This window comes from Lutra lutra, chromosome 3 (assembly GCF_902655055.1).
Source record: "Lutra lutra chromosome 3, mLutLut1.2, whole genome shotgun sequence".
NCBI classification, from domain to species: Eukaryota; Metazoa; Chordata; class Mammalia; order Carnivora; family Mustelidae; genus Lutra; species Lutra lutra.
In genome coordinates, this window is record NC_062280.1 from 184,258,926 (window position 1) to 184,284,880 (window position 25,955).

General features: G+C 40.7%; 1 protein-coding gene across 1 annotated transcript in view; it reads left to right on the forward strand.

Moving 5' to 3' along the window:
- The first annotated feature begins 11,467 nt into the window (after positions 1-11,467).
- The window catches only part of GPC6 (glypican 6), a 1,108,998-nt gene continuing 1,094,510 nt past the window's right edge, over positions 11,468-25,955 (forward strand). Inside the window, exon 1 of the mRNA XM_047720233.1 lies at positions 11,468-12,255. Within this exon, the coding sequence (XP_047576189.1) occupies positions 12,096-12,255 (160 nt within the window). The 5' untranslated portion in view covers positions 11,468-12,095. The remainder of the gene's footprint in view (positions 12,256-25,955) is intronic.

Below are 25,955 nucleotides of genomic sequence, written 5' to 3' on the forward strand. Positions count from 1 at the left end.
TCTTGAAAGTTTATGATCATTTTACTGCTTTTGAATCAGAATTAAATATCATACTTTCAAGTGTTGAGAACTGATGATTTTAGATTCTTTTGCAAGATAATAGTCAAGAGATTCATGTTTATTCTGCTAAATTCCATTATGGAGAGATTAAACTTTTATCTAAAATGTATGAAAATTTTCAGTAGGTTCAAAATTCCCTTAGTCTTGGTACATGAATCGGACGATGAGTGTTAAGGAGAGCAACTAAATCCAGTAAGCTGATGATTTTATTAATTCTCAGATTCATTAGTTTCTCAAGTCCTAATTGAATACCAATTATAGGTGAGACTTTGTAGGGGCTGGAATAGTCAAACTTAACAAACAAAACCCAAAATTCTGGATATTCTGAGCCACTGCTCCTTCAATTAAAGTTTTCCAAGTCCCATTGTGAGTATAGCCAGACCCCTGCTTTGATTGCTGTTAGGAAAGTTATATAAAGAAGCCAGCTGTCAATCCATAAGACATAAATCATAATGTGACCCATTTACATTAGAATAAAATATACTAACTTACTGAGTTGAAGTGGTGATCCTTAAGGAAATAATTTAAGTAAAACCTAGATTTTTAAGTATGGCTGAGATTAAAATTTTAAAGTCGTGATCTCTGTACTTATTTGTTCTTCTTGAGGCCTTCTACTATGTCACTTCTTACTTCTTATCCAATTATTAAAAAAAAAAATAAACTCAAAAGGACCTCAACTCAATAGGGCACTATATATGATATGTATATTCAATAAATGTTTTTATGATTAAATAGTGTACTTAGAGAAATTGAACTAGGAACACATTGTGGAGTTGAAGTGATAAGCTGAGGAAGATTACCATAACAGTCCCAGTACCCAAGGCCAAAGTACAACCGAAGTCCACAGACAGGATTGCTTTAAACTTGGACAAGCAGAGTTTCTCCCCTGTCCACTTTCCTTCACTTCAGTGTCCTCTGGGTTTTGAGGTTACATTCTTCAAAATTAAGTTTCTCTCCAGTTGTTGGGATAACCAGGCCTGACATGTCATTCCGGGGGTGGATGGTGGCAGCAAAGCCTACACCTGGACACATAGGCTCTGTACCCATTTCTCGTATTTAGGATACTTTCCAAACTCATACAGACACTCCCTTGCTTGTCCATGCATGTCCATATGCATGTGTGTGTACAGACACATACATACACACACACTCTCACGCACATGGTTGACCAGATGTTCCAAGTAGCTGAAGTCCTTGAGCCTGTAGAATCATACTGGGGCCATGATTGGGGCTGATTAGAGTTTACAGAATAGTCGCTCCCTTTCCCCTTCCGGGGGCACTAAGAGCCTCCTCAGGCTGTGATTCACAAGTCAACTCAAGGGATTCACATACAACTCAACAACTGCTTGAGTTGTTTTATGTGAAAGAAGAACTTTCCTTCTAAGTTCTAAAGGGAAAAGAAGCCCTGCTGTAGAGGCCATAAGCAGTAAATTAGAATAAATGCAACATACGTGAAGCAAGAGCCATTTTCTCCTCCCATTCTGATAAGAGCGCTGGGTGAGGGGGCAGACAGAAAACTAATAGACATTGTAGATTCCCTGTGTCCTCTGTGTGGGCTGAGCCCTAATAGGATCAGGATCCCCAGAGTAGGGGAGTTGTGCATTTGCACTCTTGTATCTGGAGACACTGTAATATGTATATGTAATGTAATATGTATTCTCTCTGATGTCCCTTGTGCTACAATGGAATGGGAGTATACGGAAAGGATGCAGGGGTAGACTGAGGCAACTGCTGAGTGGTGCCAGAGGGCAGCCCAACCCCCTTGTGCAACAAAGGACAGAGAAAAGTTGAGGGAAAAAAGCTATCACTACTGTTAGTTCACAACCACGGGCAGGATTCTAGGTGAGAAGACGGATAGCATTGCTTGATATACTGTGGACTATGTCATCCAGGGACTGAAAAAGGATCTATTTATCTCAGATAATACTGTCCTAGAAAATAACCCCGACCAACAACTAGGTGATCTGTTGTCACCCATGCCCAAACGTCTCACCATCTCCACGTGGGCAAAAAGAACCCTCCCTGGGGAGGGAGGTCTGTCTGAAATAATGCTTAGGTGACTACATTTACTTTAAATTGGCAAAATCAACTTTTCTGCTGCTGAGTAGAAGAGAGACTTAAAACAGAAACTAAGTTCTATTATAGGAAGCCAAAGGAAGTTCCGTTCCTTACACCTGAGTTTGTGGCCTGTGAAAATTTGTAGCCATCACACAAATAAAAAAATGTCCATTTGAATTGCTAGCAATTGCCGTGAACAATAATTTTGTATGATGGTTAACTAATCCTTTAAGTCAACTTGAACAGGAACATGCTTTACCCAAAAATTCAGAAAAAAAGAAAAAAACACCTTTAAAACTCTTCCTGCTCAAGTCCAAAGACTTCTTATAATGAATATTTCAGTTCAGTGCTGTGATGCCCCATATTTCTGTTGAATGGTGAAGTATGTGTGATTCATTAAGCTCTCATTCATTATGAAAATAGACTAGCAAATTATATTCTTTGTAAGCGAAATCATTATGGAAGTAATTTACAAAATACATTAAGCCCTTTCATGATCTTTCTAAAGGAAAAGCCAAATAGTTTTAAACACATTCCAAGGTCATTATCATTTTAAAATCTTACTTTTCACTACTTATTTTGTGAACTATCTCTTGCACAAATATCTAAATTTAGTTACACTTTGCACAACACAAAACAACCTTTTGTGTGTGCTCAGGAGAATCATGATTCAAGTATGTTTTCATGAAGTTTAAAACAAAGATAAAATTCTAGTTTCTTCAATACTGTGTTCAAATGTTCTTTTCTTTGCCTCTCAGATTTGGGTAAGCCAGTCCTGCACCTTGGAGACTGTAACACGATCTCTCATCTCTTCAATTTTTGTACTAAATCATCATTTTAAAGTTGCAAAGCAACATACAAAACAGGCGGCACGTTGAACGTTTAAAATGAGGCTGGTTGGGGGGCGCCTGGGTGGCTCAGTGGGTTAAGCCGCTGCCTTCGGCTCAGGTCATGATCTCAGGATCCTGGGATCAAGTCCCGCATCAGGCTCTTTGCTCAGCAGGGAGCCTGCTTCCCTCTCTCCTTCTCCGCCTGCCTCTCTGTCTACTTGTGATCTCTCTCTGTCAAATCAATAAATAAAATCTTTAAAAAATAAAAAAAAAAAAAAATAAAATGAGGCTGGTTGACGCTCCGTGAGGTCTTAAAAGCAGTTATCTGCTTAAATTAAGATAGCAGTCAGAGCAGAGGTAGTGTCCTAGGCTGTGCACACTCACAATGCTGTTCATTACCACGAACATGCTGGTACATGTTTGTTTCCCAGGAAAAATAGAGCCCTATTCATTATTCATAGAGGTCCTCCAGCACAGTAAAGACATTCATTCTTTAATGGTTCTATGACTAGGGTGTTGTGAAGCCCAAAGATGTTATTTTTGGAAGATAGTTTACCAATTAAAAGCAAACAGCACTGGATTGCTTAGTAATGTCCTCAACATTGATTGGCTATGATTGCAAATGAACATCGGGAGAAAACTGAGGGCGCATTGCTCCCAGCGCCTCTGCTTGCCCCAGACACAGCCCTGGAAACAGATCGTTAGTGGATGGAACTTCCAACTTCCAAGCTCAGACTTTTTCTCTTCTCCAAGGAACTAAGAAAACACACTAGGTTTACTCAATCACATTTAATTATTTCCACCTGAAATGTAATAAAATGTGCGAAGTTAATATACAGGCAAAATGTTAGAAATGATCGGAAGTGAATTCAGACTAGGAAGACAAATAACATTTTTTTTCAAGTAAAAAAATGATGATGTTTTATATGAAATTATATATATTCTACTTTTTTGGTAACTGATAAAGAATGGAGGATGCTTCATAAATCCTATGATTTAGGATGCTTCATAAATCATAAAGCCATAAATGTTTCATAAAATTCAGTGGAATTAAGTTTGGTTATATTTTGAGTTACCAATGAAGGACATAGATCCAGATCAGTGCTATTTTCTTAACCACAGATCTAAAAATTATTGCTAGTTTGTATTTGTTATGCAAGATGTAAACTGAAAGATTTATTACTCTTTTCCTTAGCGTTTGCTGATCTTCTAAAATGTGACACAATTTTTGTGTAGTGTAGTCATAGAGAGCTTAGGAAACTTTGTTCTGTATGGGAGATGAGAGTACATTTGTGAATGCTTTCAGGAAAATAAACTAAAAAAAAAACCCACTTATGCATAAAACTCAATGGAAATACTAGCACTGATAGAAAATATGTTACAGGATTTGTCTGGGCACATTGAGAAATTATTTTCCTGGCTTAGTAGGAAGCACATTTTATTGCTAAATTCTAGTACTTATTATTCACAGTAATGGCTAAGTGGAGAAGGCAAATTCTCTTTGTACCTCTGCATCCATGTACATTCATTCCAACCATGAAGGTGAATGGTGGAGTTTGAAAAGCTACATAAGCATGAATTATTACTGAAAACATTATCCTTGTAACTGGTTTAAGGGACGATATTCACTCTGAAATAATCAGTAAATTTTTATTTTTGGCCTCTTCATAACATGATCTTAATCTTTGACAAAGGAGAAAGTAAAATGTATCAATGAAGTTATCTGTATGTTACTATTTATCTGGCTCCAGTAGGCCTGTTTACAAAGTTCCATTAGGACTTTGAGTTTTTCTTTGTAGTTATATTTTAGTACAACCTGGCTGTTTTCTCCTACCTCCTCCTTCTTATGACCAAGAGTTTCTATATAGTTTTTAACTGGGATCTTTGTGACAGTAGCCAATGGTCAGTCTGTCCTCAAGAACATTGCCTCTAACCCCTTCATCAGCTTTCCACAGACAAAAACAATACTGCTTTAAGATATAACCCTCAACAAAGAAGTTTTAATGTCTTATAGGAATCAGTAGATAAAACAGAATCCATTTAAAATTTTCATTTCCTTTTTTCTCTTGCCAATACCTATGCTAACTTATAATAAAATTAAATGGACTTAATCATTGTATTTTGGAGTTATTAGATAACTCCCCAAATTAAAAACTTTGAATATATTTATTATTGAATTATGGAATATTCAGATCACCTCCTGTTATCAAATGCCATTTCACATCACAGTATGATCCTGGATTTCTTCTAATTCTTTTTTTTTTAAAGATTTTATTCATTTATTTGATAGAGAGAGAAATCACAAGCAGGCAGAGCAGTAGGCAGAGAGAGGGGGAAGCAGGCTCCCCGCTGAGCAGAGAGCCTGATGCGGGGCTTGATCCCAGGACCCTGGTATTATGACCTGAGCTGAAAGCAGAGGCTTAACGCACTGAGCCACCCAGGCGCCCCTCTTCTGATTCTAATCAAACAATTTTGTAGCTTATTTTTCTAAGTAACTTTTGTTTGTTTTCACCCTCTTTGTGGAGGCTTTAAGTTAAGAAAAGAGCTTAATCAGAAAATGATCTTACTGTTCCTTCAGAGTAGAGTCCTTCTAAGCTGAAATTCTATAGACATTGTTTAAAAAGCAGATACCTGTATGTAGTAAAGTACTTAATAACAGCAACATTTTATGGGTTCGTCATCAGTTTTTTCCCCCCAAACCAAGCCTGTCGTACTGCTTCTTCAATGTTGGAATAACTAATAATAGTTAATTAACCTAATGCTTTTAAAAGCTGAGAAATCATTATAATAAATAGAGTTAAGGTATTCCACTGATGAAAATCAGCAACATGTGAAGAGCTCTTCCCTGTTCTATTATCTGTGTTGTCTTCCACTTGCCTTAAGGAAGGTCATTGTTGCCCATTGTTACCAGAGTGTAAGAGGATGGAGGGTTGGGTGAAACGGGTGATGGGGATTAAGGAGTGCCCTTGTGATGAGCACCTAGTGATGTATGCGAGTGTTGGATTACCATGTTGTACACCTGAAACCAATGTAATACTGTGTCAACTAACTGGAATTAAAATAAAAACTTAAAAAAAGAAAAAAAAGGAAGGTCATTGTTTATGGTGCCAGATGATCCGAAAACTATGCAAAGCTCCATTCATCTTTCACAAAAGCAAAGAACTAGAGAAGGAACTGCCAAGATGTATGGTTCCAATAATCTAGGTATGTCAAATTACTGCCTGGCTCTGGAATCATCTCTCATAACATTAATATCAGGATTTATAACAAGTAAGACAAGGTTAAATGATCTTCTTTTATGAACTACAAAAATGCAAGTTTATTAATCTGCAATGAGATTTTCATTTGTGTCACTCTTTTACATTTACATATCTCATTTGGAAATACTTCAAAAACACGTGAGCTTTAAATAATGACATTATTGAAAGCATCTATTAATATTGTGGGCCATAAAGTCAAAATGAAACTCTCTTCCTTATGCACAATAAGCTTTTCTAATGATGGTATAAAATGGTGCTTAACCAGTATTACATTTGCTGAGATTGTTCCAAGGCAGAAAGTGGTCTTAACACCAATTTTTGAAAGTAAATATTTTGTTACTTGATTATTTAAATGTACTTTATGACCTAAGATGTATTTCTAGGCATGAATTTCACTTAGCATCAGTGGAGAGTAGATTCTTTGATTATGAATAATATAAAAAATTAAAAATAGCATTTTAAATCATCATAATGCCTTAATATATTTTGTATTTATAGATTTCATGATTGTCAGGAATGTTTCAAGTAAACATGGGTAGTGCTTAAGAATATATGAATCTTCTAGCATATATGGAAACTATGTATAATTAAATAATTAGAGCCCTTTCAGTTCTTTTGGTTAAACTCTGACATCACTATTAGGGAAAAATCTGATTAAACAGATCACACAATTCCCTCCACTGAAGCCAAAGAGCTCTGGCTTTACATTAAAAGAATATTGGAAGACAAGAAGAATCTGTTGTCCCTCTGGGTTTGGTGTTTGGCTTTCCCCAAGAGCATTAATAACCCAGTGGTCCTCATTGCCCTAAAGATATAATTTTAATTGGTTTATATTAATACTATGTATACTATTAAGGCTCAATAAATGTTAAATGGACTATTATATTTTGGTTAGGTATAAACCTTGGTAAGAAAAATAAAATATTATTTTCACCACCATTTTTGTCATTATTCACCCAAGTTTACCTTTTCTTTCCCTGTAACTCAGCAACCTCCCCATCATCCAGGCACCAGGCAGAGCTACCGTTGTTAAATTTCTGACAGCTTTTTCATTATAAGCTCTGTTTTTCAAGAGGCAGGTTAACTAAGTGATTTTGATTTGTGCCAAGCTAAGATGTAGAATAGACACTTGAAAACCATTCCCTTGTTTTCATGAGATTTCATTTGAACTTATTTGTCCTGCTTGATCTAAATACACAAAGGGAAAAAAAAAAACCACCTTAAAATTCATGCTGTTTCTCATTCATGCATTGGTATAACTGAACAAAAGAATAGCAATTCTGTAATTGTGTCTTTTTTTAAATTCAACTCTTTGAAAAATTAACAATGAAAACTTTCATAGCACAAGGTTGTTATCTAACTGAGAAAAGTATTAACAGTCATTTGTTTTACATACATGAGATAATGGTAAGACCCCTTTATTTTATATAACATGACCACAAATGTTATTTGCATTTGGTGAAAGTGTGACATACTTATTTTAAAATAATGTCTCTCATCATAAAAAAGAACTTACATTTCTTCTGTAAGAAAACTTACAGAATGCAGATAAAAAAGAGAACGGTTTAAAATCAACTAACAAATAATAACATAGAGACTTTCAATCTTTTTCTAGGTCTAGTGCCTCCTCCTTCCTTGTAGTCTTAGAAGCTTCTTCTGGAAAGCATTTCCTGACTACCCTTTCCCCTCTTCCACATGGAGCTACCTCAGTGTCATTAGTTATACCTTGATTTTTCCATATTCTATCCATCCACTTCACATATAATTCCATATGGTCTGGCATCCGCCCCACTATTTTATTAAAATGTTTCTGTTGAAGTTTCCAGTAAGTCTCTTCATCATTATCCAGGGACCATTTTCTCTGCCTTCCTTGTTCTTGATGTCTACTGTGATACACTTTATAACTGAAAACCTCCTAACTCAGACACCATAGCACTACCTAATTTTCTTCTCTTTTACAACCTACCCCATCTCTTGCCTTCGCTTCTCTCATTCTCCCTTTAGTTTGCTCTATACATTTCTATTGCTTTCATTTGTAAATAGCGGAATAACCACCTGACAGTGACAGAAACTACAAAGATATTTGTGAATTATTTAACAGGAAGTCCAAAGGCTGGGGTCCAAGGGTTGGTTTGGTGGGTCAAACAGGAAGTCAAAAATCTAGGTTCTTTCCATCCTCTGTTCTTTGCCTGTGAGGAGTGTCTTGTCTCCTAGCCACCAGATGTTTAATTAGCTCTAAGAAGGCAGGAGGTTGAGATAAAAAGACCTTTCTGCTTCTATAGTTCTTGCCTTTAACCAGGAAAAATAACGTCCATCAGAAATTTCCTTACCTCTCATAGGCCAGAAATGGATCCTAGGCCCACTCTTGCACTGTTTAATAGAAAAGGGAAAGGACCGCCATGCTCAGGCCAAACGTGATTCACCCCTTGGTGAAATGCCCTGGCACAATGCCCCCAGATACAATCAGACTTAGGGTAGGAAGAAAGCCCTTGACCATGAAGTAGATCATGGGCTGCTCTGCTTGCCTATTAACTATGGCTGCTCCTTAAGACTTAGTCTTCTTCCCTCTGCAACTCAAATTCTCTGAGATTCCATTCATCTTATGCCCAGAAGGGGTTTTGAAAAACAACTGGGATGTAAAAATGGTGTATACACAAGAATCTCACTGTCCTAATAAATATATCATATTTCCCCGGGGAGACTCACATTTTTAAAATAAGTCTTCATAATTATTCTGCATGTGTGTGTGTGTCTTGAACCAAAGACCAAATCATGCGAATCTTTTCTGCAAAATTTACCTTCACCTTCTTTCTACTCACTATCCTCCTATTCTGGTAGCAATCTCTTGAAACCTTTACCATGATAGCAGAACTCTATGTGTTTGTCTTTCTTACCTTTCTCTTGCTTCCATGTGCTTGTTTCCTCTGGTTTATTTTTCTTCAATGTCCTAACCTTTTTTCCTATTACCTACAATATAAACATGACTGCTAGAGTTTGAGTCCTTTGGCCAAACTTTTTTTCTATCTAAACTGAATCACGTCTCCTTAATATGAGCTCTCTTCTTTCTAGTCTCTTCTATGAACTTGCATGTCATTTGGTGTTCCTTCCAATACCTCATGTAGGCTGTGCTGTTGCCCTTAGCTGGAGAGTTTGACTTTGCCCCTCTTACACCATTTCAAACAGTGCTGAATTACCCAACAAGTGGGCCAAATAGGGGTTGAGAGGATCAGTAAGGTAAGTTACTTAATTCTTTGGTCAGAGTGGAGTTCACGGACCTACTCTGCATTGTTTCACCCTCCTTGAAGGCATTAAAGCACTTTATTTATGCTTAAGTTATAATTCTTACCATATCCTAACCTTGCCATAACTGTCAAGGTCATTTTATAAGTGTAGGAACTACGTAAAATAACCTAGTTCTGTATAGCTGCATTGAATGCTCATTAAATACTTAATGATTCATTGATTTTTAAATAATTTAAACCACTTATACTATATTTTTACGCATTCTTCCTTTACCTCCAACATCCTTTTTATTTGCATTATCTATTTTATACTACTAGGGTCAGGGTCAAGTTAAACGAGTCCCAGTAGGAGATGATAGGGTAGGTTACGTGTGTATTTATCCCCTCCTCAGGAGTGATCAATGCCTATCACTCGGCGATGACAGAAACAGAGGTTTAAATGAAGTGTCAAATATCATAGAAATAATGACTTTGTCACAGCAATTTCTAATCATACCCATCTTATCCTTTTCCACAAAGAATAGATTTTGTTCTCATCGTGATTTCAGACTTTGAGGAAAACAAGTTCAGTGACTTAAGGTCAGACAGCACGATATCATGAAGATAAAAACTGTGTGAAAATTTGGAGAGAAAAATGTGTACGTGACTGTTGTTTTTAGAAAGAAATGTTTAGCTATGGAGTTTTGAAGAAGAGAAAGTCAGTTTGTAAGCAAGTCAGCTTTATGTTTTTAAGCATTTCCATGAGTTAACGAGGTTGGATCTTACACTTGGGCCTCTTTTTAGTGGAGTAAGAGGGGAAGAATTGATCAAAAGAGGTAGGAGATGTACCTAACATGTTGTGATAACAAACAGAATGACTTAAATTTCATGAGTCATTCTGGTCATTAACAGCCATCATCAGAAAAACATCAGCATGTGTGGCTTTATAAGGGAACCCCATACAACTGGATATTACCCTATAGTAATTTTTGAGTGGTGGCCTGAACACATTTGGCCGCAGAAGTGAGTAAGCAGTATCTTCTTCTTCTTCTTTTTATTTTTTTTTGGATTTAACTATCTTAGTAGTTGCAGAAGCTTTGGGTCTGCACACCAGTTTCTGCTTAGAGTTCATTAGCATAAGAAAGTCAATAAGAGATTAGTCTACCCTGAATTTTCATTTTTATTCCATTTCACAAAACTTGAGTGTAAGATGGGAAGAAAGTGAATAGATTCCCCAGCTGAGAATTCTGTTAACTTGGAAGAGAATGTTAAGCCCAGTGTGTGAGACTGGGGAGAGCCAAGGAAGAAGTCACTCTCCTCTCTCTCCACTATCTTCCTTCATGCAACCCACTGACACCTGGTCTCTCATTTTCCCATTGCTTCCTTGTTGTGTTTCTTCTCCTTAGCTTTCTTGTTCCTCCACACACTAGAATTTAAGCCTAAGAATTTCTGATACAAGATTATGTAATATTTGAAATTAAAAAGGGTGAAATTTATGAGTCCCAAGCCAAAAATTAAAAAATATAATAAAAAAAAGATTGGTGCCCGCGTACACAAACTGTCTTTCGAAAATTAAAAACAAAACAAAACAAAACAAAAAAAAAAACAAAGCCAAACAGAAATGAGACCATTAATTACAGCGATGGTTGTGCTCTGAAAGTCAGCGGTTCCCCACATGTTTATTTCTACGCGGGCTTTGTGTTTCAGTAGGTCACAAATTGTTGCCCCAATTTAGAGCAGCAATTGGAATTGCTTGGTCCTTTAGGTCCACAAAAGCACAGTCTCATACCACATAGGTTACTAACTTCAAAGACTTTGTCTTTCTAGATTACTTATTTGAGTCATTAAAGGGAACGTTTCGGATCTGTCTGAAGGATGTGAAGGGAGTGAGAACACAGAACCGCTTCCTTTTTTCCCTTCCTCTTCTACCGAGTCGCGAGAGATCCAGTCCAGGTTTTGCCTTCGACTCTGCCTCGGAATTTCGGCCGTGCTCAGTGTAGCACGTTTCTCTCCCCTCCTTTCTCCTTCCCTCAAGCCTCCGGTGTCTGTCTCCGGGATTTCTCTCTTCCTATTTCAGGAGGACTCTCACAGGCTCCCTCAGCCTGTGTGAAGCCGAGGTTTCCCCTGGATCCCGTTTATCCCCAACACATACCTCCACGCACACGCGCCCCCAAGAACCCGCGCTCGCCCCGACACACACGCGCGCACACACACTCGCGCTCGCCGGTCCACCTCCCTCCCCGGGAGAGCCGGCGCGCGTTCCCACCTTCGTCGCACACTCGGGCGAGCCGAGCTCGCAGCGCTCTACGATTCTGCGGCTCGGAAGTCGGATCGCAGCTCTGAACCCCCATGGTGGCTTTTTAAACATTTCTTTGCCTCCGCTCGCTCGTTTTTATTGCACCGCTCCCGGTCTGGGGGACTAGAGGAGCGAGGCGGCTGCTTTCCCAGCCAGCCCTGGTTGGCTTGCCATCCTCCATCTGGCTTATAAAAGTTTGCTGAGCGCAGTCCAGAGGGCTGCGCTGCTCGTCCCCTCGGCTGGCAGAAGGGGGTGACGCTGGGCAGCGGCAAGGAGCGCGCCGCGGGCTCTGGCGGGCTTTCGGCTCGAGGGGCAAGGGGAAAAGCGCACGGGTCCTGGGGTTTACCGAGCTGGATTTGCACGCTGCACCATGCCTTCTTGGATCGCGGCTGTGATTCTTTCCCTCTCCGGGCTGCTGCTGTCCCTCCCGGCCGGGGCGGAGGTGAAGGCTCGGAGCTGCGGTGAGGTCCGCCAGGCGTACGGTGCCAAGGGATTCAGCCTGGCGGACATCCCCTACCAGGAGATCGCAGGTAAGCGCGGGCGCGCAGCCCGGCAGGCTGCAGCCCTGGGCGGCCGCACGTCCCCCGGGCGGCCGGGAGCCCTCCTTCGCCCCCCTGTTGCTGAGTTGTTGGTGTTCACTTTCTGCCAGGGCTGGCTCTCCCGGACGCCGGCGGATGCTCGGGCGGCTGCTCCCGCGGGGAAGGTGTGCGTCTCCGCTGCCTCATTGTGTGCACACGCGGGAGCGCCCTCCTTCCCTCCCGCCAGCCCTCCCTCCGCTCCGGCGCCCGTGCGCGCCCTTCGCTGTGGGCTCGGACCCGGCGGGCCGGGGAGCCCGGGACACCCGGAGGGGCGGCCGCGGCGCGAGGGCAGGTCGCCCAGCGGGGCGCCCACCCCGCGCCTCCCGCTCAGGCAAACTTGGAAGAACTGCGGCCACAGTTTGCCCAGCGCCACAGTCTGAGTGGCGCCTTCCCCACTCCCGCCCTCGCGCCGGCGGGGGCGGTGGAGAGACGCGGAGGACTCCCCTCGCCGCTCGCTCCGCTCCGCTCCGCTCTCTGGGTCCTTCCGGGAGGCAGAGCGCCCGGCGCCCGGGACGGGGGGGACCCCCACCTTGGGGGTGGGGTGGGGTGGGGGACCCGGCCTCCGGACGTCGGCGGTTCCGGGCTGGTTTGGGGAGTTCACCCACTGCCACTTTCGGGCTTGGGGCGGGCTTTCGCGTTACGGGCCCTCAAGTGCTTCCCCGATTGCGGTTGGTCACTCGCGGTTCGGGGGACACCCCCGGCCGCCAGCGCGGAGCCGGGACCTGAGCGCGATCTCGCCCGCCCGCCTGCGCTCAGAAGCTGCGCCGACTGAAGCGGGTGGCTCACGGCTGGGTTTGTCCCGGGGTCCCCGGACCCCGCGTGCCGGGCCACTAGCATTCCGGCCCCGAGAGCTCGAGACCCCCACCCCCTTTCTCGGCGCCAGCGTGTGGGTAGCACTCGGTCTCCGGCAACTTGCGCAGCAGCCCGGGGGCGCGTTTTCCGGCTCTTAGCTCCAACCGAGGGGGAGCTTCTCTGGGGCTCTGTGAATGGAACGTGTCGGGAGAGATAATCTTGTGGCTGCGAGCGAGCACTGCTGAGCGAGGCTCCGGGAGGCCGGGAGATGCTGCGAGGGCGCGGGCTGCTCAAAGCCGGCCGTTGGAGTCCTCGGTGACCTCCGATGGTCAAATCAAAACGCTGCATTTCCACCAGCCTCTCTGCATTTCGCCAAAGAGCTGGCCGCCGAGTGAAAACCTTTTTGCAGCTGTATCTTAAAACATCACAGTTTCGATATGTAATGCAATCGCTGTTTTATTACGGTTGAGCTACGAACTCCACAAGTGCAGGTTTTTACTTATACCGAAATGAACACATTTATAGAAATTTAGGCATTGGGAAAAAAAAAAAAAAAGCCCATACACACGGTCACCCCGCCGAGCATGATATACAGGGAGCCTTTTTCCAATTCTGAGCCAGACGTAGCCGGTCTCTGGTGAGTCGGAGGCGGAACCTGTGGTGAATTATAAGACCACTTTTCTACCCCTGTCACCTCTTCTCCCTTTTCCAGAACTCCTTAATTTGTTAATCAGTGAATAGAGAGCTACTGCCCCCACTGCTCCTTAAGTTTCTTAACTCTCCTTCCCCTTTGTCTACTGTTATTTCATTCTTTTTAATTAATTGATAAGGATCAGCTTTGCTTTTTTTTCCTCCCCAAATCTCAGGGAATTCAACTTTTAAAAGGTTTTATAGCATGGCTCTCTTCTTCTAGGAACTTCTCCTCCTCTAATCTGGGCTGTTTCAAATTGTATCTTTTAAACACAGATATTTCCCAGCATGATTTCAGATATGATATCTCAGAGAAGAAAATAGTTAAGTATTTTTAAATTGCTTCAGTACTCTTTAGTGGATTATGGGACCTCCAGGAGGCTACACTTCATCTTGAGTGTGATGCAAATCTCCTTAATATCAAAATAAAGGTTTTCAGTGTAAATAGTTTCTGTACTCATCATTTACTTTACTGAAAACATTTCTAGCGGTTAAAATAAATCCTTTATTTGATTTTTAACTACAGGTTGTTTTTCTTCCCCCCCCTTTCCCCTCCACCTCTTGACAATTACAGTGTTCCCTAATTAGCTGTTAAGTTCTAAAACGTGGGCGCTTGTTTAAGTCACTTTCTAGGACTAAGGGCACTGTTGACTTTGTCAACCCTGGTGTGCTTTGATGCTGGTGGAAATGATCAAGATACAGGTCATTGTGGGGTCAGATGCACATCTGATAGGGAAGCAAATGAAGTAAAAGATAATTGTATACTAAATATATGTATATATATCTATATATACACACGTATATATGTATATACACACACATTCCTATATATGTATGTATATGTATGCAATTTTTTAAAAAGTGAACTACTCAATGCTACACATTGTTGGAATAATTACTTAGAAAATCTGTCCTATTATTAAATGAAAACACTCTTTTGCTCTTCCCTAGTTCCTGAGACTATTTGCATTTCATTATCTAGTATATGGTGGCTATCTGTTCTTTAAACTCCCTTTTCATCCTTTGTGTTGTTTGGATTTTTAATGGTTTGCTTGAGAAATGACATATGCCATTTTTCTGCCAGGGAACATGAATTTAAAGGAACTGCTGTTCATAATTTAGATTCATGCGGGCTGTTTCTAATTGAAAGATATTTGCAGATAGCTTGCCTGGTAAAATAACTGAGAAGTAATAAGGACATTATGTTGCATCATGACATTATTAAAGTTTTACTCAGAACTCACAATTGTGAAATAGTGTTGCCCTTTTCTAGGATAAAAGGGAGTTCTTCAAACTCAATAGATGAGGGGCTGTGATGGGTAATATATAAAGTTACACTCTCAGAGAGTGCTTGGGAGGCCTTTAAGGGGCAGGTTGCGCCATTAATCTTCACTCAGTCCTGATCTTAAGCCATCCCAGGCAGATCAGATAGACTATCCGTCCTTGTTTGAAGGACCTCCAAAGGAGAAGACCCATGAGCCTCTCTCAGCCATCCATTCTAGTACTTAGTAATTCTTGTGGTATCGAAATGTTTCCAGATAACTAGCCCAAAGCCTTTCCAGTTTGCTTGCATATTTTCTTCTGTCTTCTGGGAAGACATTGAGCAGTGGATCATCAAGTTCTCTGTTAGGAATGTTATTTTGACCAAAGGTAGGTATGAAACCTTCTAGTCTTTTCTTTGAGCATCCATAATATTATCTCATTTTCCAACCCAACTCATTTTGATGGCTCTAAACTTAGAAGAGAGCTCAACAACTGAAAAGAGTATCTGCTTGAAAGACTAGGCAATTCAGAGAGTGCTGTTTTATGCTTACTGAGCCTCTACGCCTTGAGCTTTTTTTTTTTTTTTTTTTTTTTTTTTAATTTGACAGAGAGATCACAAGCAGGCAGAGAGGCAGGCAGAGAGAGAGGAGGAAGCAGGCTCCCCGAGAGAGCAGAGAGCCCGATGCGGGGCTCGATCCCAGGACTCTGAGATCATGACCTGAGCCGAAGGCAGCGGCTTTAACCCACTGAGCCACCCAGGTGCCCCCGCCTTGAGCTTTCTTGGAGCCATTAATTATAACTCCTTGGAGCTGACTAGTGGTGACTTATTGGCTTCCATGCCCGCTTTTTTTCAATCAGTTATCTAATGCAGTTGTAGTTAACAATCCCTTATTTGGAAATTACTACGTGCCTAGCACCTGCTTAAAAACATTACCTGCTTCTAAAACATTAGACATTGTCTTATTGATGCCTTTTAATAATTTTGTAGATATCATCATAATCCCCATTTTATAGATGAAAAAACTGAGCAGCAGAGGGGCTGGAATGATTAACTTGCCCAGGGATGACTCAGCAAGAAAGTGGCGAAGCTAGAATTCCAATTCAGGCATTCTGACTCCAGGTACCTGAGTCCTAGACTTAATCCTGCCCCCTGCCATTCTGTATTTGTTGAATGAATGCGTGCAAAATCAATTCTTTCTTCATCTACTAGGTACATAACCTGGTATTATCAATCACTATATGTATTCCCTCACAGTTTGTGCTGAATATTTTTCTATCTACTTGCAACATCTACAACTTTCTCAAAATCACTTTGAATTTGAAATTTGTGTTCTCAGGAACCAGCCATGCTACCATCACTAAATTGTTCATCTATCTATGTGTTTTCCTGATTTTTAAAAATTGTATCTCTGTAGCTATATAAAAGATGGAAACTAAAGAATATGTATTAGTATTTTTCAGTATACCAGGCCTACACGAATAATGGGTTAGTGCAACAAAGCTTGCTATAGGAAGTTATCATAAGGGTAGAGGGAGGAAGGAAGTTTATTTTCATAGATTAGGAAAAAATATAATTGTTTTCTCAGTATTTGTCCCTTTTTATGTCTCCGGTGTTTTGAGAGCTGGGCTACAGGTGGATATTACAGCCTTAAACTCTTTCCCATCTCTTGGATATGAATTTAGAGTATGTCAATGATTCTAAAAATCTATCCCAAAATCAAATTATAAAAATATTCTCTTATACTCTGCTGATATACTAGTGACTTTTGTCAGTCCTTCTTTATTGCTTTCAAATTTCAGTAATGCTTCATTTTGCCTGATCTTTGTCCAACAGTCTTTTCCTTTCTTTGGTGGGTTTCCCAGGGAAACTGTCCTCCCTCTGTTCCCCCAGCAAACTAACTTATTTAATACATTTGCCATTAACATAATTTTTTTTCAATTGTCACATTAACGTAAACAGAAAAACTGTGTTGGGTAAACTTTACTCTTTTATAGACATGTTAAATACCCTACTTTGAAATAAATTATTTAATTTACATTTAACTGTCTGCTTTGTAGATTTCTGATTTCTTTGCCCTCTCCTTAAAATCCTTTCGAAGAACAGAGGGAGAGGTATAAATGAGTTAGCAAAACTTCAATGTTTTAAAATAATTTGTCGGTTCACTAGATTTCCAAAAGAATCACATTCATTCCAGGTATCAGAGCAATCTAAAATCTGGGCTATTAGGAGTGCCACTTGTTATACTCTTGATTTGGAAATTAATTTTACAATGATCCTTGCAAACAGAGCTATCTTAGCTGATTTAATTAGCGGATAATATGTCATCATTGAGAACAAGAGTTCATTTGAGTTGACTGATATACTTTTTGACATAAAACTCACCTCTTTTAACTGTACCACATGGTAATTGCTGGTGAGTAGAAATGTAGGCTGCTATCAAACGTGATTTAAAATATACAGCATTATGTCCTTTAAGTATTAGAGTATCAACATTGTATCATAATTTATGTAAGAGCCTGACTAATGTTCTCTTATAATTATGGGTAAATTTTATGAACACTTACAAAATACAAAATTATTGAATCCTTTTAAACCAAATGACCTACGATTTAGTCACCAGATTTGTATAGACCTGTGAGTTTAGGATAGAAATTGTTGTGAGGGAATTGCTGATAAAATCATTTATTAGCTTAATCTTATATTGTAGACCTACCAAAGCAACACATTTAAGATTATTGTTTACCATCCCCCCCTCCAATTCACATCTTTCAAAAGACTTCTAGCAAGGCCAATGGTTGTGACAGTTTAAACAGAATACTGAATATTTTTTTAAACTTGGTGAGTATATCCATTTGCAGACCAGATTCTGCTCTGTTAAATTCTTTACCTGGCACATAATTCTACTTAAAGTAGTTTCATAAGCTTCTTCAAAATTATTCAGTTTTAAGTTATTTACATGATCCTGTTACAAAGTATAATTGTCTCCCTGGGATGCCATATTTGTAAATAAAAGGTTTCATAGCAGTAAGTCTTGGGTAAAGGTTTAAAAAATTCTAATAATCCTGAATGGAAATATTTAAGAGTTTTTAATAACCTTGGATGAAAAATATTTTTCAAACAAATGTACCAAAGAAAAATAGGAATTTGATTCCATGTTTAGACATTATCTAGGTTACTCATTTATTTTTATAACTCATTCTCTACTTCCTTTAGGTTTTTTTTTTCATTCATCCAATAAATATTTCTTATATACCTTTTATGTGTAATTTACTTTGCTAGGTGCAGTGTATAGGGCCTCAGTGGATTTTAATCCTAGAAGGGAAGTAGAAATGAAGGGCATCATTCGCAAGGAATGGCTGAGATTGAGGCAAGCATGAGGTACCTGACTCCATGAAAGCATTGAGCAGAGCATCTGATCTAATCACACCATCTGGGAATGGTTCCTTGAGGAAGAGCAATGGACCATGGGCTCTGGAGCATGAGAGCATAGTTAGTACCTATGTCGTTAGAAGACCCTGAAAGCATGAGAGGACTTTTAGAACCTGGGTAAAATAGCAGTGGATGGAAAGCTTGTGGGAGTATGGGAGAGCCTGTGGGCCAGGTTCATACACTATCCAAAGATGACCCATGCATCATGGCCCAATGCAAGTGTGGACCCTTAGCTCTAAACCTGTGGTGCTAAACTCAAGTGTTTACACAACCGGTTGTTTTAAACACAGCCCGTAGAAAATACACTTTTAACCATTTAGAGCCTGTCTCTTGTGTATCCTGCAAAACTGCATAAAGCCTGCTAGTCATTTATGGGATGAATCGGGGACCTAAAAAGAACTCCCAAGTTGCTGTGCTCTCCACCCTGTGGCTGAGCAGCATTGCCTAGCTACTTAATTCCCCTCTCCACTCCTGGGGGTTCCCTTCTGGTCCTGGCTCCTCTGTTATGTCTGCCAGGCCCCCAGCTAGGAGGGCCTTCCCCTCCCATGCGGTAGGCCTGTCAGATTTCACCTAAACAAAGCTCTCCGAGTCCTGCTGCCCCCTCCCCTCCCGGTCCTGTCTCTTGCCTTCATCAGCCCTGAAATCCCTGGAGCTCACTGCAGAGACCTTGGCCTTCAGCCTATGACAGTGAGCTGCTATGAAGAAGTGTTCCAGGGGCACCTGGGTGGCTCAGTGGGTTAAGCCTCTGCCTTTGGCTCAGGTCATGATCTCGGGGTCCTGGGATGGAGCCCCGCATTGGGCTCTCTGCTTGGCAGGGAGCCTGCTTCCTCCCCTCTCTACCTGCTGCTCTGGCTACTTGTAATCTCTCTCTCTCTCTCTGTTAAATAAATAAATTAAAAAAAAAAAAAGTGTTCCAGTCAGGATTGGACTTGATTTGAAATGTTACTTTGGTGGCTCTGGAGAGAATGGATTGCAGGGCAGCGGAAGCAGATACAGCAACAGGAGGAGATGTTAGCTTGACCTAGAGTGGTGACTGGAAATGGAATGAAGTAGAAAGCAGGATACATTTAGGAGCTACAAGAAAGACAAATACCAAATCCCATAGGATGTCACTTACCTGCAGCATCTAAAAACCAAAATGAACAAACAGAACCCAGATTCATAGATGTGAATGACAGATTGGTAGTTGGCGCCAGGGAGGAGGGTTGGTGGGTGGGTAAAGGGGATCGAGCAGTACAAACATACATTATAAAATAAATCATGGGGATGTAATATAGTGCATGGAGAAAACAGTCAAGAATATTTTATTAACTTTTATGGTGATGGATGGTAACTAGACTTACTGAGCTGATCATTTTGCAATGTACACAAAGGTCAGATCACTGTGTTGTGCACCTGAAACTAATATAATATTGTAGGTCAACTGTACTTCAGTTAAAGAAAAGAAATATTTAGGGGCTCCTGGGGGGCTCAGTGGGTTAAAGCCTCTGCCTTCAGCTCAGGTCATGATCCCAGGGTCCTGGGATCGAGTCCTGCATCAGGCTCTCTGCTCAGCGGGGAGCCTGCTTCCCTCTCTCTCTGCCTGCCTCTCTGCCTACTTGTGATCTCTGTCTGTCAAATAAATAAATACAATCTTTAAAAAAAAAAAAGAATATTTAGAAGGTAAAATTGATACAAGCAACAGACCACAAGTCAGGCAAAAGTGAATCATTGAATATCTACCATGTGATGGACAAGGACCATGACCCAGCGTCTATGTATGTGAAAGAGAGGGAGAGACCAAGGGAGAGAAACAAACATCCCAGAAGCATTCATTGAATTTACAAGGCCATGTAAATGGCTGACATAGTTTATATGTGCTTTTTAGTGCAGACGAAACTCAACATCATAAAATCAGCATGGCATTGTTAAGAGTACCAGTGTGGCTGAAAGAAAGGGATTTCCCAGATAGGGCACAGTGAGATGTTAACTCTCCGAAAGTAAAGACTTAACCAAAATATACATAATCAGCTGTGCGGTTTTGAAACGTCAAAGTTTTTTTGTCCTGTGGCAGCATAAAAACAAAACTAAACAAAACCCCAAAACTTAAATTTTTTACCAAGATGAAGAATGAATTAAATTGTTACTTCACTCCCTGGTAGTTAAGCAATGCTATGTCCTTGGCTTAAGTACCAAATAATACGTTACTGGTTGTAATGACAGGAATCACAAAATGAAGACTTGCTTTCACCTTGCTGAGAGGAAGTGGTAAAATTTAATTGGGGCTGTATTATTCAGGGTTCTCTAATGAAACCAAAGAAGTAGGATGTATAGATATAGGTATATATATTAGGAGATTTATTCTAGGAATTGGCTCTGGATGGAGGCTGAGAAGCCTCATGACCTACAATATGCAAGCTGCAGACCCAGTAAAGTAGATGCTGAAGGCCTTAGGCAGAGTACAGTACTGATATAAGTCTCAGAGTCTGAGTCTGGAGAATGAGCTCTCATGTCCCATTGTAGGAAAAGATAGATGTGCAAGCTAAAAAAAGAATTTGTTGTTCTTCCACCTTTTTGTTCTATTTGGGTCTGGATGGATTGGATGATGTTCCCTGACACTGGTCACTCCTGCTACTAAATCAAACACTAATCTCTTCCAGAAACATCCTCACAGACACACCCACAGATTACGTGGGTATACCAGCTATCTGGATATCCCTTAGGTCAAGTTGACATATAAAATTAACCATCAGGGGAACATTGGCTGATGGGTAGCATTTGACAAAGAGCCATGAAAGAAGAAGGCATTTGGGGTGGGGTTAAATTCGTAAGAAAAGTAGCACATGTGGAGGATACTACAGAAAGAGATGAATTAAGAATCTGTGAGACATAATATTGAACAAATAGGGTGGGTTGTATTTTTGATGGATCTTGAAAACCCTTGGTTTTATGTGGCAGGAAGTAGGTCACCATCCTAGGTTCTTGGCAGTCAAGTGACAAGATGAAAGTGTTGTTTTAGATGAGTCAAGCACTGTAATTAAGATGGAATAGATCATTAAAGTCCCAGGGGGATGGAAGGGGGATAGCCAGGAGGCTGATTTAGATACTAAAGCATGAGATGCCAAGGGCCAATATGAGGTTAAGTGGTGAGAAGAGGGGTGAATGAGGTCATCAGAAAAGAAACAACATTAAAAAGAAAAAAAAAAAAAGGTAAGAAAAAGCTTTACTCCTGCTACTTAGAAGTTCCAAGAAAAAGTGTTTCAAGAAGACAAGCCGTTGAAACTCTTGCCTGAAATCGTCTGTGTCATTTAAGATACTTCTGGCAGCTGGTCATAGAAAATCCTGCATTGGGTGGCATACCCACACAGGGAAAGCCATCGTTTCACCTAAGTTGCGTCCCAGAACAGTTTTACGATTGAGAAAGTGGGATGTTCATACTATCAGCTGTGTCCCAGATTCTCTCCATCTTCTTTTCTCTGCTGTCCTCATTCTACCAGGGAGCTCCATTATGGAAGCAAGATGGCTGCTGGAGTACTAAGAGTCAAAGCCACATTATGATGCCCAGAGGCACACAGTGGGGCTCTTTCTAACCATGTGTGCCTTCTCATTGATGAGACAGACTGTCAGAAGCCCCTTGGTGGATTTAGCCACCCTCTCCTTCCAGAATTGCTTCCTGTACTCATGTCCCAAAGAAAAAGGAAAAGGGCCATGGCTGTTGACAGACTAGGCATGGTTACTCCCTCAGAAAGGGGCTGATGTCTTCCTTCCTTAAATATGTGGTAACTGCATTGCTTGGTAATCTTCATAAGGATCCCCGGGAATTGAAGGGTAATGGAGAAACTGAGAGTGACTACCCAGATTGTCCGAATTAATGAGGTAGTTGGCAACCTTGCTCATTAAGTCCACTGTTTGTCAACTCTGGCCAGAGGTGAGCTGACACATGTTTAGCAAATAGCCTTCAGGAGGGTAGGGTGTGGGGAGACCTGATCTGTGGCATTTGCCAGTTTTTTCTGTGGTTTAGAAATGTTCCCACCATGACAGATTTCAAGCTGCTAACAGTTTAACAGCCAGCTTACGAAATTCCTGAAAATTTACCCATTGGCTTATCTGTGTTGGAAAGAGCCAGGGCTATCCGGGAGTCATGTGAGATATTAAAATACAATACTTATACGTGGGTTCCATCTTTAAATATTCCGATTTAATTGGTCTGAGACAGGGCACTCTTTTTCCTTTCCTCCTCTCTCCCCTCTTCCCTTCCTTTCTTTTTCAGTTTTCCCAAGTATTTTTGATGTGCATCCAGGGAAGGGAACCCGTTAGCTAAAGCTAACTTCATAAACTGGAAACCTGATCCTGCATCAGGATTACTGGAGGGTTTGTTAAACAGCAACGCCTGGGCCCCACCCGCAAAGGTTCTGATTTAGTCCTTCTTGGGTGGGGTCTGTAATTTGCATTTTTTTTAAACAAGTTCTCAGGTGACCCTGATGCCCTTGGTCCAGGGACCATCTCTTGAGTCTCTGGGAGCCAAATTCTGAGTGCATTGACTGTGATTTTAAATACAGTTTTTTTTGTTAGGGTAGACAGTCAAATTCGGGCAATGATTCCTGTTATTTCTCATCTTGATCATAGGTAAGAATCCTAACTGATAAAGTGCCTCTATTTCAAATTGCACCCTCCTCCTCCCCTATCGCCTCCGTCCTGTTTCAAATGCTTACTTTGGCCACTAGGGGGACTAAGGGAAAGAGAGTGATTGGATCCGTTCAAGCCACAGGTGCCTCTGTGTGGAAGGAAAGGGACCCAAGTCAGCGGCAAGCGCACAGAGGCATGACTGGGAGAGAACTTCAGCAAGGCTCTAAATGAAACTGGGAAATGTTTTCTGTTTCTTTTACTATAAGATCTACAAGATCCCCATTATTCTCTGTTAATATGGCAGGTTTCCTTTGGGAACATGACTTGTTTTTTGGGGGGGGCTTCCTATTTAGAACATTTCTGGTGAAGAGTAATTCCATCTCCCCTTCCCCAGCCCAGCTGTTTTTCCTTCAGGAGCCTCCCCAATGCAGATCTAGCCATTGTTTCCCTGACCTCCAGACTCTTATGCAAGGAGACTACATTTAGAGCTGGCCAGTCTTCATTTCGTACACTTTTAGTTAAAGATGTAGCATAATACATTCAAGGCATGCACACCTGTATTCTGTAGGCTTGATCTGCTAGTGTGTTTGCTCCTTATTACAGTTCTTGGATTTTTTGAGAAATTGACTACCTCTCTTTGTGCCCCCAGGACAGTGGAGATTAGCAAGGGCCACTGAGCCTCAGCTGAATTTCAGGGAACCAGAGGTGTTTCCTCCGCAGTGGGGTTGAGGCAAATATTTTCTATGTGAAGAAGACACTTGGAAGTCTTCTTTTTTAAAAAGATGAATAATTTTTTTTAAAAGATTTTATATATTTATTTGACAGACAGAGATCACAAGTAGGCAGAGAAGCAGGCAGAGAGATAGGAGGAAGCAGGCTCCCTGCTGAGCAGAGAGCCCGAAGTGGGGCTCAATCCCAAGACCCTGGGATCATGACCTGAGCCGAAGGCAGAGGCTTAACCCACTGAGCCACCCAGGCGCCCCAAAGATGAGTAATTTTCAATTTGTATTTTCTTAATGGGTCAGCACAGCTCAAAGTCAACAGCGCTTTTGAAATGAACTTGAAAAAGCCACTGTGCTTTTAGATATTACAGATATTTTTAAAGTGACAGGCCTTACCTTTTTCCTGGAAAAGTTAGAAAATACTGTAAGCATACTCTAGCTCTTTGCTTATCCTATTTTCTTCCAAATCCCAATGACTGGGAGTTTTTAAAACATAAACAATACTAAAATGTGAAGTTGTTGACATATTTTTCCTTTATTTACAGCAAGAGGTTTAACACATGTTTTTGGAAGAGTTTCAGTGATCATGGACATACTGGGAACTCGATTTGGAAATTAATAATTTGTAATTCTGACATATTAATAATTTGGAAATATAGGATTCCTGGACATTCCTAAGTGATCTGTTACAACTTCTCCTCCAGCTATGTATTTACTTTGAACTTAGGTAACACACTTTACTGTTATTTTTACATTATAAAGTGCTAATGTGTGAAAGCCTTCTATTGTGCTTTTACTACTCATTTGATTATGTGGTATCTTATTTAATATTCTTTAATAGACTTGGGGGTATTTAGACATCAGGAGGTCAAGTACTATGTTAAAAGCTTAGGCCAGTCTTTTTATATGTCTGCAATAAAGAATATATTCATTTCACTTATATTACCACATGGCTCTCATAAAAGGCCAGTTTCAACTGAATATAAAATAGGTTACAAATGGCAAATCTTATGTCATCAACAACAAAATTATTGATAATCTCTTTTCAATTACTACCTTCCCCTCTTTAAAAAAAAAAAAAGCAACTGGAGGATTTCTTAAAATCAGAGATCCGCATGATGTGTTTTGTACAGTAGACATAAAAATTATATAAATCCATTTTTTTCACTTTAGTCAAGATAATATGTATAATCACACTAAAATTCCAGTTGAAACAACAGCAAGTCAGGTGCATCAGAGATTCAAAACAAAAAAAACCCATAAGATTATACTTTTTCATTTTGTTGTTATATTAATTTGACAAATTAATTTTGAATCAGTTTCTCAGCCTGGATTATTGATGTAAAGGTAAGTAATATTATGGGAAGTTCCATGCATAAATGTAAGCTGATTTCTATGATTTAAGAGTGGTAGTTTATCCTTATCCTGAATATGCTCAGGAAATTATAGAAAGGTTTTCGGCTTAACAAAGTGGGAGTTGAGTATATATAAAAATGGAGGTTGCAATGATCTTAATTCTAGGTGGTAACTAAGGTTGCATTTTATAAGTGGCATGACAATTTCCTGTAGCTGAAAAACCTGTAACGCAATTTAAAGTGAATTTTAACCTTTTTAGCCATGAGTTTGTGAAGTACAACTCTTGACAAACCATCGTTCTACCTCCGAAATACTTACTTTCAAAAGTTATGACCTTGTATTTGAAAAAAAGTTTACAAATGCTCTATGTTCTGAAAGGCTTTGAAACAGTATTATTTGGGGAAAATGAGCCTCACTCCCAACTACTATAATCAGGAAGGAGAGAAAGATGGAATACAAATCAGCCAGAGCAGGCTTCCCCCCGCTACACATTTCCTAAAGCCGTCTTCATTCAGGGTGACGGTTCCGATTTTAACCTAATTAAGCATCAGAGAGAATCAGGGTCCTAAGAGATGAGCCTGAAGGTTCCCGGAAGTCCCGTGCTGCTCCTTCCCTCCCTCCCAGGCTTGGCCAGGGAGCCGCAGTCCGCGGCTTCTGGAAGTTTCCAGGGATGCCCAGAAGGAGGCTCTGCTGTGTAGCGCCAGCCCGGAGGTGTGCCACCTTCAGCCACATTTCAGCTGGGTTACCGTGGAATTGATTTTCACGGCTCATGACAGAAGCTGTTTTCAGCCCTT